The sequence below is a fragment of the Belonocnema kinseyi genome, chromosome 10, assembly GCF_010883055.1.
Source record: "Belonocnema kinseyi isolate 2016_QV_RU_SX_M_011 chromosome 10, B_treatae_v1, whole genome shotgun sequence".
NCBI lineage: Eukaryota > Metazoa > Arthropoda > Insecta > Hymenoptera > Cynipidae > Belonocnema > Belonocnema kinseyi.
Window position 1 is genome coordinate 80,270,066 of NC_046666.1, and position 11,757 is coordinate 80,281,822.

The 11,757-nt window shown below is 32.2% G+C and overlaps 1 protein-coding gene across 1 annotated transcript in view; it reads left to right on the forward strand.

The window, feature by feature from the left end:
* Nucleotides 1-11,757, forward strand: part of LOC117181724 (protein lozenge-like) — a 94,948-nt gene that overhangs the window by 12,230 nt on the left and 70,961 nt on the right. The window contains exon 2 of the mRNA XM_033374671.1: nucleotides 5,048-5,278. Coding sequence (XP_033230562.1) covers nucleotides 5,048-5,278 — 231 coding nt within the window. The remainder of the gene's footprint in view (nucleotides 1-5,047; nucleotides 5,279-11,757) is intronic.

Here is an 11,757-nt window from a genome sequence, read left to right on the forward strand (position 1 = left end):
CAATTTTGATTCGCGTTTGTTTTGCTTTCTTGGGTCTCTTTTTCCTCCAACCCCGACCTAAGTTAATTTTTGAGATCAGAAGGTAATGGTCAGTATTGCATTTAGGACCCCTCAAGACCCTTGTATCTTTGACTAACTCTCTAAGTCTTCAATCCGCAACAACAAAGTCGATTATACTGCGACTATTTCCTTTAGACCAGGTGTACATGTGGATCATTGTGTGCCTAAACCAAGTATTTGTAATAAACAGACCCCTTTCTAAGCATAGACCAACTAATTTATCTCCGTTATAGTTTGTTCTTGGATCCCCAAAATTACCTAATACTCTTTCTGTATCATCTTATATAAACTCTGTTTAGTAAATAAACGTGGAATCTTAGTGAAGTTAATCTGAAAAAAAATAAAATGTGTTATTAACAATAAATATTTAGTTTTACGAACGTGCCATTTTAAACATTCTTCCGGACCTAAAATGTTGCGAAGTCGGACTCATATTGTGTAGTCTGAATTTACAAGTGTGTAGTTCAAAATCTAAACTAGTGTAATGGAAAACGGACTTCATTTTCCGAGCAAAATTTCCAGTTTTCTAACCTAATATTTTTAAAGTATTCAAAATGAACTTTAATATTTCTAAAGTCTATTATTCTTTGGTTGGTAAATTATCAAATTTTCTATTAATCGCAGTATTTTTGCTTTATCTCGTTTGTCCATTAAAGCGCGAACTGAATTAATAGAACTCAGTAATAAAATCTAACTATTTCTTATTGAAAGTTTATTCTTTCGGCTAAAGAGTCTGCTATTAAATTTCTTTTTGGAAATACAGTAAAACCTTTCAATAGCCCTCCCTTCTATAGCATTAGCGAGAATCGACGCCGCACTGCAGTTGGGTGTAATAGGAGCTGCGCGGGACGCACAGGGCCTGCGATTGTCACTCAGGCAAGCACTCAAACGTAAACAAACAAAAGCGGAGTGGGCTATAATGAGTTAGTTCCCATCCACTATCAGCCCCAAAATCGGCGCTATAGAAGAGTTTCACTGTATAAGTTTCTTTGATTACTTGCTTACTTTCCTTTCTTTTCTTTTCTTAGGGAAAAATTACCTGTTATAGTTGAAAATTTAATGATTTGGTTTAAAAATTATGTATCCTGTAAAAATTTGTCTTCCTTTGGTCTAAAATGATTTTTTAAAATTTAATAAAAAAACTGTTCAGTTGAAAAATAATATTTTTTAAATCAGGTCATCGTTGAAAATTTTCCTTCTGGCTTGGAACTTCGACAATTTGATTGCATTTTTTTCGCCGTTACTGAATTAATTTTTTAATTCTCAACAAAGAAGATATTAAATTTGTAAAAAATTTGCCCCCCCCCCTTTTTTTCGTCAATTTCCACGTTTTGAGATCCTCTGAATCCGAAAAACAGGTTTTTACGAACGTGTCTGTCTTTATGTCTGTATAGTACACTCTTTTAGTGTCCAAAACTGAAGGTCAAGTTCGCTATCCAGCCATTTTCGAAAAAATTCAAAAAGTGAGGGCATTTTGCTCAATTTTGAGACCATTTTTTCCATATTTAAAAAATACTGTCTATGTTTATGCGTAGTGCTTGAAAATACTAAAATTTTCTGCTAATGACCTTTTTCCATTAAAAAAAAGGTTTTTGAATTTTTTCGAAAAATTGAAAATTAGAATTTTGACGGCCCAAAAATTAATGGAAAATCAAAAATTATATTGTTCGATCAAACTCTGCGATATACGAAAAAACATGAATGGATAACAATTGTGCACCTAAAAGTCTCTATAAATTGGTTATCACTGACTTTTTGATAGGACGCGAAGTTAGATTAAAATCCAAATTAAAAATCCTATTTAACGTCCAATAATCAAATTGATGCAAACTCCTATTTAAAAAAACCAAGAATCCAACGACCAAATTTGGACCAGAACAAACAAACAAAAACAACAAAAAAACTCTTATTTTGATTTGAAAAAAATAAAAAACATAATTTTCGGACAAAAATAAAAAAGAGGAAAGAAAAATGAGAAGACTACAATTCAGATTAGAATAGGAATTTTTTTTTTGTATGTATGTTGTGGTCCAAATTTGGTCATTGGTTTCTTGGTTTTTTTAACAGGAGTTCTCATCAATTAAAATTTTATACAAACGATACAAGGTACGAAAAAAATAAAGAAACAAAATTTGTTTAGCCAAAAAAGGTCTACAAATGTATTATAATCATTTTGGATAACATTCTTAGTTTTTGTTTTAATCGTGAGAAATAATATTGAAGATAAAAAAATCAAATCCTTGGAAAGATGATGCAAGTTAAAAAACACATAAATGAAAAAATTTGTTCTTTCAAAAAAGTTGTACAAATTTGTAATAAACTTTTGGTATAAGAATACATTTAAAATGAAAAAAATAAGTTTTTGGGAAAACGACACAAGCTACGATAACATTTTAATGAATAAAATTCTTCGCCTAAATTATATCAACCAATTTTGTTTAAGCCACTTTAGACTAGGATGCGTATTTTTGGTTTAAATGGTAAAAAAATAACATTAAAAGTAAATTAAATTCATGTAAAAACGACACAAGTTGCTTTAAAAAGTTTAATAACAAAATTGTTTTTTTTATATATAGTGCGCACTTAAAAAAAATTAAAAACAAAATAATGACAATACATATGTCTCAACACCAATACATATTATGAATTGTAATATATAATTTTATAGAATAGAAATGAGATGATTTTAGAGAATAGAAATAAGTGAAAAATAAGGAGCAAGTATTTAAGTAACCATGAAAAATAAAATTCTTACATTATTTTGCAATATCTGCATAAGCAATATCAGCCAGTGGTGCAGAAATAAATATAATATACATTTGATATAATAGTGTTGCACATAGTGTAGAAAAGTTAACATTTTAGACAAAATCGAGTGCGAAGTACGAGATATGTGATGAGAATGTCTTCGTTAAAGCTGAAGGATATTTAAATAAAGAGAATTCACTATCACCGACTTACAGTTGCCGATTTGATAACCTTTAATTTCAAAAGGCCTGCACACACATGTGGGGGAAATATAAGGACTACCGCGAGATAAATACATTATCAAACGCGAAGCGCTCAAACCAACAGTCGCGTATCCTAGGCGTGCTGAAACCTATGCGAACGATATCAATTGATTTGAAAATTCATCTCATTTTGTAGAAATTTAATCTTTTAAAAAGTAAATCAAACTTTCTGATTAAAAAATATCTATTTAGGTTGAATGCAATCTGTTTGGTTGAAAATGAATTTCATTGTTAAAAATTCACCATTTTTGGGTTAAATAATCAATTGTTTTGAAAAAAATGCATATTTTCGGCTCAAAAATGCCACGATTTTTCTTCAAAAGTTGAACTACTTTGTTAAAAATGTATTTTTTTTAGTTAAAGATTCATCATATTCGTTAAAAGTTCATTTCTTTGCTTGAAAATTCAAACATTTTGTTGAAAATTCGTGTTTTCTTTTATTAGAAACTAATTTTATAAACTAAAAATTTAACTGTTTCATTTTTTGTTAAAAATGTATCTTTCTTAGTTAAATATTCAACTATCTGGCTGAAAATTCAAGTATTTTGTTCGAAACCCATTTTGTGTTAAATTCAATTGTTTTTTATTTTTAATTTAAATTCCTTTGTTTGAAATATCAACTTCTAACCTTTTTGTTGATAATTCGTCTTTTTTGCTATGAGTTATTATTTTGTCAACTAAAAATTTAATTGTTTTGTAGCAGGTTGGATTACTTTATTGAAAGTTCTATTGCTTGGTTGGAAATAGACATTTTTTTTTAGAAAATGCATATTTTCGGGTTAAAACTTTAACTTTTTGTATAAATCTCGTATTTTGGCTTGAAAACTCAGCGTTTCCGATAAAATTTAGTTTATTTTTTGACTGAAAAATCTTTCTTAATTGAAAATCTTAATCTTGTTGAAAGTTCGTCTTTTTGTTAAGAAAATTCATCTCTCTTTATAGTAATTTTATTTTATTTTTTGTTGTAAAAAAGGAAACTCTGATTGATATAAATCTGTTTTGGTTAGGGATCCAACTAATTTGTTGAAAATTCAACTAAATGATTGCACCTGCAAAGTATTAGAAAACCGATCTTTGAGCGAAAGGACTTCTACTTTTTTATACATTTTATTCAGGCTTATTTTTCAAATGTAAAATAGCGACATTTAAAAAGTGTGTTTTAATACAAAATGTAATAATTGAGTAGGTTTTCATTATCAAATTGATAACTTTTAACTCTACAATATGAATTTTTCAGGTTTACATTTGTTTCAAATAACATCTGCCAATTCCGAATGGTTTCATTCAATACTATTTAGTTTTCTAAATATTAATTTTTCAAGGGTACTTCCAACGATACTTAAAATAGCACTTTTTAGCATGGGCCATACAAATTTTACTTAAGATACTTAGGGTATTTAAGGTATTTTAGTATTGACTTCTTACCCCACGCACATTACCGGACTGCGTCCCTAGATCCTCTCGGGTTTTTAGATTAGGACTCTGTGCAACCTATTTGCATTTATGATTGACTGATGTGATTAAAAATAGTATGCGACACTCGGCCCCTAAGTGTCACTTTGCTTCGTGTAAATCCGGACATGGATTCGTACTGCAACTTTCACACTTGGCCAAAAAGTGCCACTTAAAGTTCTTGTATTACAATTAAATATTTTAGTAATTTTGTACCCCAAACCTTAAAACATTCTTACAATAATAAATTCTTCAATCTTGAACATTTACTTCTTATAATGTTCATTCATTAAGGCTGTTAATATGAATTCGTGGAATTGCAAATGCTTTCAAATCGAAAGGCTTACAATATCAATGATATCAATATATATTAAAACGATCAATTAATTCGTTTTTTAGTTGACCTGCAGTCCCTTTCAAATAATGTTTAATTCTGAATACAATCTTCTCTTACCCCGCATGTTTGTATTCTTTCTAGAAAATAGTTTTAATATTCATTAAGAAAATTGTGTTATTTGTTGTAGGTTCTCCTTATTTTCTGTGCAGTCAACTTCCAACTCATTGGAGATCTAACAAGACACTTCCGGTTGCTTTTAAAGTCGTGGCTCTTGGAGAAGTTGGTGACGGAACTATGGTAACTGTTCGAGCAGGCAACGATGAAAATTGCTGTGCAGAACTTAGAAATTTTACTGCTCAGATGAAAAATCAAGTAGCAAAGTTCAATGACCTTAGGTTCGTTGGCAGAAGTGGAAGAGGTGAGGTATTTCTTACACAAATCGAATACTTATCAGTCTTCAGAAAACACACACACACATATATACATATGAATAAATTATTATTCAATTAATTCAATCGATGTTTAAATTTTTTAATATTATGCAGCTGCGAAAATAACTTTCGTGAAAATTAAAAGTGTATAAGTTCAAAAGTAAGATATTTGAAGCTTAGAGATGTAAAGGAGAAAAAAGTTTAGAATCTAGCATTCGAAAGACTAACTTTAAGAAATTTAAGGGTAATTGGAAAAATTAGGAAATAAAGTTCTAAAAACTAAAAATGTTCAAAATAAACAATCGAACAGCTCGTAATTTAAATGAATTTAAGATAGTACCTCTTTAGCGATTTCCTTCATAATAATGTTAATGCCTAACAAAAGAAGGCCCATATTTAAAAAAAAAGAACAAAAATAATTGTCCAACCGCATCTAAATAGGTCTCTTAATTTCTACGGTTAAGAGCTAATCAAGTAAAGAAAAGAGTGGTAGAAATCCACCACAGCTTTTTCTTGTGGTGGATTGATTCCTGATCGGTTTTCACGAGTCCTCATTTCGTTTTGAAAAACAATGATGTAGCAATTGAAGAGAAGAGAGTTAGCCTCGTGCCAAAGCCAAACCCTTCTGTAAACCCTCTAAAATCACGGTTATTGTAATCATCATCATCATCGTCATCAGGCACCCTCCCGCTCTTCTCTTTCGTCTCTTCATCGCCCTCTCACTCTGTATCCGCGAGTTCCCGCTCCCGCCGCCGCTAGAGTCATTACTCGACGTCCGCCACGAGCCCCAACCGGGTACACGAAACAACTGGCCGTTAATCAGAAATCATCGTGGATCCCAGGGAGACCTGAAGTATACCTCAAATCTCGTTCTCTCAATTTTATGCTAAAAATTCCGCGAAACGAGACAGCGAAATGCAGTTTTATAATATACGTAAAGGTTTAAAATAATTTTGTTTCAGATTTAAGATGTTTTTTTAATTTTTAATAAGGAAACACTGAAAAAAAGGTTTAGCAGTTCCAACTAGACGTTTAGCTAGATTTCATCTTCTAAGTAAATATAGTTCTTTCACCTAAATATCCAGCGGTTTCAGCTAAATTTGTCATCTACAAATTATCTAGCTAAATTATCTAGATTATATCTAGATGGCAAAATTCAGCTGCTACCGGTAGATATTTAGGTGACACAGCAATATTTTTTTAGAAGACGAAATCCAGCTAAACGCTTAGCTGGGGGAGCTGAACAATTTTTTTCAGTGAATGAAATTTTTAAAGCAAAGAGAACTCTTTTATGTTATATTTAAAAAATCATTCATCTCACCGATTGTTTAAAATCTTAGACAACTTACTAAACATAAAAAAAAGAATAATCTCAAAGAGTTTGCATAATTTTTTTGTTCTTTGTCAAATGATGACCAAATTTCAATAACAATTTATTCTCTTGACTTAGTTGCACCAAGACGCATCGCATAAGTCTTTGCAGGAAATTACCTAAAGTTAAAAAACATGTGTGTTTTGAAAAATTTCCCCCACGAAGATTTAAACTGAGAAAATTTGTCCCCGGAAGACTTGTCCTTAAAAGCCTTGTTTTGGAAAGTTTTGTTCCACAAAGACTTGTCCTTGCAAGTTTTAGTCTACAAAAATATATCCAGCGAAGACTTGCTTCGGAAAGCCTCTTCCGGAGAAGATTTGTCCCAGTAATACCTTGAAGAATCAAACTTTTTATCAAGCAGGAAAGTGATTCAGAAGGTATGCATATTACGTCTACCCAATGTGTTGCAGGGTGGAATATCCCGTAAAGCCTTGTCCTTTAGAAAGAGGTATCCCGGAAAGGCACTGCCTTTTTCAAATTGTTTATTTAAAAAATGGTTATTTTTGCATAAAAATATATTTCTAGAAATATCTTAACTTGTTATTCCTACATAAACAGATAATTTTGATAACGTCATTCTTTAATTAATTGAATTTTTGTATTTAAAACATTTATATCCACGACCAACTTTAATTTCGATGAATCTTTACAGTGTTAACAAAACTTTAGAAAAATAATATCGTATTTAACCACACTTAAAAACATTTCTACATATCAATAATTTTTTAAAAAAATACAAAAGTGCCTGCAAATGCAAATGAAGTTTAATCTTTTCTTGTAATTAATTTATATTTCAGTCCAGTTTTATTACAATAAACATAACTTAAACGCGGATTACCTTCTGAAAATATTGCATGTTAAATCGACTTAAATAATGGTGAGAAATTATAAATACTAAAAATACGATAATACCCCCTTCCAAATTAATTCTAAAATATCAAATAAAAAGTAAACCAAAAACTTCAAATGCCATAAAAACAGGGAAAAGCGCGATTATTGAAAATAATCTCGTAACTATGTGAGATTCGGGTCACTTTTCGTTGATAAGCAAATATGTTGGATACGGGTGAACTCTATTCAATAGAATAATAGACGCACGACCATAGAAATCCAATTTGAGCAGGATGACAGTTATTTAGCACTAGCTAGCCAGATTTTGCAAGGTCCGATGAGTGTTGCGCCCTTCGATGGGGTATGGATTGACGGCTGGACCATACCGACGAGCTTGCAGCGAATGGCATCATTTATCTTTCAGGTGGTTTCATCATTTCGACCAACATTACTGCCTCTCTAGAATCGAAAGATAAATCAAAAGCGCATGCGTAGTTTCCTCGTCATTTCTTTCATATCAATTGCATTTTTTCAAACGCTCTGCGATAATCCCTAATTCCCAATCACGTCGATTGACCAAAACGCCCATGGCACGCTCGTAATACGACCGCGACACCCCGATCAGATCACTGATGCTCGTTCATGGTTTAATTATTTAATTGCTTCAATTTACACGATTGACACTTCCATTCATTGATAAAGTCTCATGAATATTAATATGCTTTAAATAAACAATAATAATTGGCATAAATGAATGGGGAGAATATTTAATCAGGACTTGGCGTTTCTCTCCATTTTCAAATGAGCAATACCATTTTTAAAGGTTTTTCATATATCCGTTGATTGATATAAAATTTAATCAAACTTGTTTCTAAAGTTTCGAAATTTTAAATGACTTCTAATGTCAAGAGTCATGTTAATGGTGTGTTAAGAGTTGAAAGTTCAATATTCTAAGGTCTCAAGTCAGGCGTCAAAGGTGCGAAGGTGGCAGATCACAGATCTATTTTCTAAACAAATTATATTAAAAATATTTTGATATGTTTGATATATTTTAAAGATATGCTTCAAAAATTCAGAAATTTTGTTTGATAAGCTCTATATTCTACAAATCTACAGCAATTAAATTCCTGTAAGGTTGACAAGTACGAGATCAAAATGGTTACCTTCTTCATTATTTATCTAACGGATCGTGTGGAATGAAATTAGCCTTTGATTATAATTTTATTATTTCTAGTGTAGTATGCCAGTAACTTAATAACCCTGAAAATTAGCGAATAAATAGTAGCTGGATTAGGAGCACAATATATGTCGCAAAAGGGAGATGGAGGGCATGTAACAAAGAGATGTGAAGGATTGGGGAGGCCTGAATCACTGATGGAGTTAATGGATTATGCAGACATAATGCCGTGAAAGGTGCACAACAGAAACAATTGATAAAAGAACATTGGAGAAAACTCGATTAAATTTTCTAATTAAATTTGATTTTTTTTCATTTTTACCTTGTTGCTTAAACGATTTCCAATATAAAAGATATCTCGTAAAAAAATAAATTTAAAAATTACGATTTAAAACAATCATCACTTAAAGTTAAAATTAAATATTTTGAAATTTTAATTTTTCTGCATAAATGGCATATAAAGGATAATAATAATTCTAATTACAGGATAATCATTTTAAATAATTTAAAATCCATTTTTCAGTTACTTAGCTTAAACTGACATCCATTCCTCACAATCCTAGACTTTCAATACAGAATGTTTCATCGTTTAGATTTTTAAGTTCCAAATAGTATCAATTTGAATACTTCCAGATGAGTTAAAATCGAATTTCTTTTCGTTTAAATTAAAATTCTTCAATTTTAAGCTCTTCTGGATTATGTGTACGTATATTCAATAAATTTTTCCATTCATAATGCCTTAGGTAATATTGAAATTACTAAGTTTTGAATGTTTGCAATTAAAATATTAAATTTAAAAACTTGTGAATGTGGATAAACATTTAAAAATCAACATTTTATATAAAGTAAGTTAAAATTGTAAAATTAGTAAACAAATTTTAAATCGCTGACACTTAAATGTTTTCGATTCAAAATCCAATTTAGAAGTTTAATTTCAAAACTTTTTAGACGCAAATTCTTGAAACCTATACACTAATTTAAAAATCTTCATTAACAACCTTGCATTATTATAAGTTTTCAATTTTCACTGGACAGTAAAAACCTTCTAGGGGCCATTCACAAAATACGTGATACAGTTTTCAAGAAATTCTGACTCCCCCCCCCCCCCCCCCCCCCCGCCCTGCGTGATACTTTTTCTATTGGTCTTTACAGGGAGTACCTCATAACCCCAATGTTCCAAAATCACCAATCACTCCACTTAATTAAACTTCGCTACAACCGTCGATTAAAATCCTGATGATTGTTTTTCACATGGCGGATCATCATTGATTTCCGAATAACGTGAATTCCGTTATCTATAGGGCTGGTTAAAAAATAATTCAATTTATCTATACCAGAAGCAAAACCAGGTAACTAACCCAGAACTCGAGTTAGTCGAGTATATGAAGGGTGGTCCACTCAATTATCGCCTTCCTAATCGCTATTCGACGCCCAGAAGGTCCCGGTCCCGTAGACATCTCTGGCCCAGATCAAGAGCCACTGCTATAGTTAAAGTCTTTACTTCTTACTCAGCCTATAATTAGTATTCTACCGCAGTCCATATATCTGCGGGAACGGAATATTATCATCGATAGTAATTATTTGACAATTCCAGAGACATCCTGTTGTGTGTCTCTATCTCCGTCACTTGCCCCTCACCCTTCGCTGAGAGTGGCTCTCCGTCCCCAACGATGCAACCCCTATTACCCCTTTTCATCCCCATCCAAGCCAACACTCGCCACGAGTATTAACGGATGCTTTCGAGTGGTTTCGGGTGGTTCTGCCTGGTACGTGGTGCGGGATGACGTTCATCTCATCTCGGTGTTGCACCAACACAAGAGAAGCTGTACGTCCATCATGGTACCGCACGTTATAGGTGCCACATACGCGTGGCCCGGTTTTGTCTCTGCCTGTCCATCCGTCGCGTCGGGTCGGTCCGACCGTTCCTCGTTCGCGAATGCATAGGCCGGTCCTGTCTCTGCAGATGACCGTTCCCATCATCGAGTATTAACCGCAGGTTCAGGCACGGGGCTGTGCAACATTATTAGCCCCAAATGCGATGAACTCAGCCTGTGTGACGTTTTCCGTTTCTAGGAAAATGTTGCTCAAATTGATCGGTTCAGATCATTTTGCAAAATCAAAATTTGCTTTGAACGATAGTCTGAATAGAAGCAAGTTCGAATTTGTAGATCTTAACATCGTCCTTATCTTTATTTTCCCGTAAGAATAGTTGTCGCCTGAAGGATTACAGAAAAACAAATCTTACAACTGTAGATATCAGCTTACTTTATCTTATAATTAGTTTTGCAGTTTCATTTGAATAATTGATATTTTATTTTTCTGAAACAATTTTGCTTAACTTGAACGGATCAGGACATTTTGTAAAACCAAAATTTTCTTTGACCGATTGTTTATTATGAGGATGTTCAAAATATGAGAGAAGTAGGTTAGGGGTTTTTGGTGCAGATAAGAATATTTTTCAGAGTTCTAATGGATACGGCCGAAATAAAAACAAGTGCTAATTTATGGACCGATAGTCATCATCATTTTTCGTATTGAGAATTAAAAGAAAAGAAATCCTACAACTCTATATAGCAGCTTTCTTTATTTTACAATTACTCTTCCAGTTTCATTCAAACGATTAATATTTTTAGTTTCTAGGAAAATTTTGCTCAACCAAAAAACTCTAAAAAAACCCACACGGTAAAAAAAATTGAGCTGTGACAGGGATATTATTCCTTATTATAGCCAAACATTTAGCTGAAAACGAACGAAGGAATTTAGAAAGATCCCTGGATCAACGAAAATGAATATCCTTGACCATTTTCCATATACCAGGGATACCGTATAGTCAAACCCCTAATAAGTACAGCTATAATAGGGATATTAAGAATAGGTGTCTGAAGCAATTATCGGAAGAGCACCGGTGCATTATGGGAGCAGCGAAATAAAATGGCGACAGTCTAATCGGGAGCAGTGACAGGTGAGATTTAATTTGGACAATCAAACGCTTTTTACCACTTAAAATGTGCGCGAATGTTAATATTAAATGAAGTTTATGATGCAGTAATAATAATTTACATTTGTTTCGATTGTAGGCGATAACT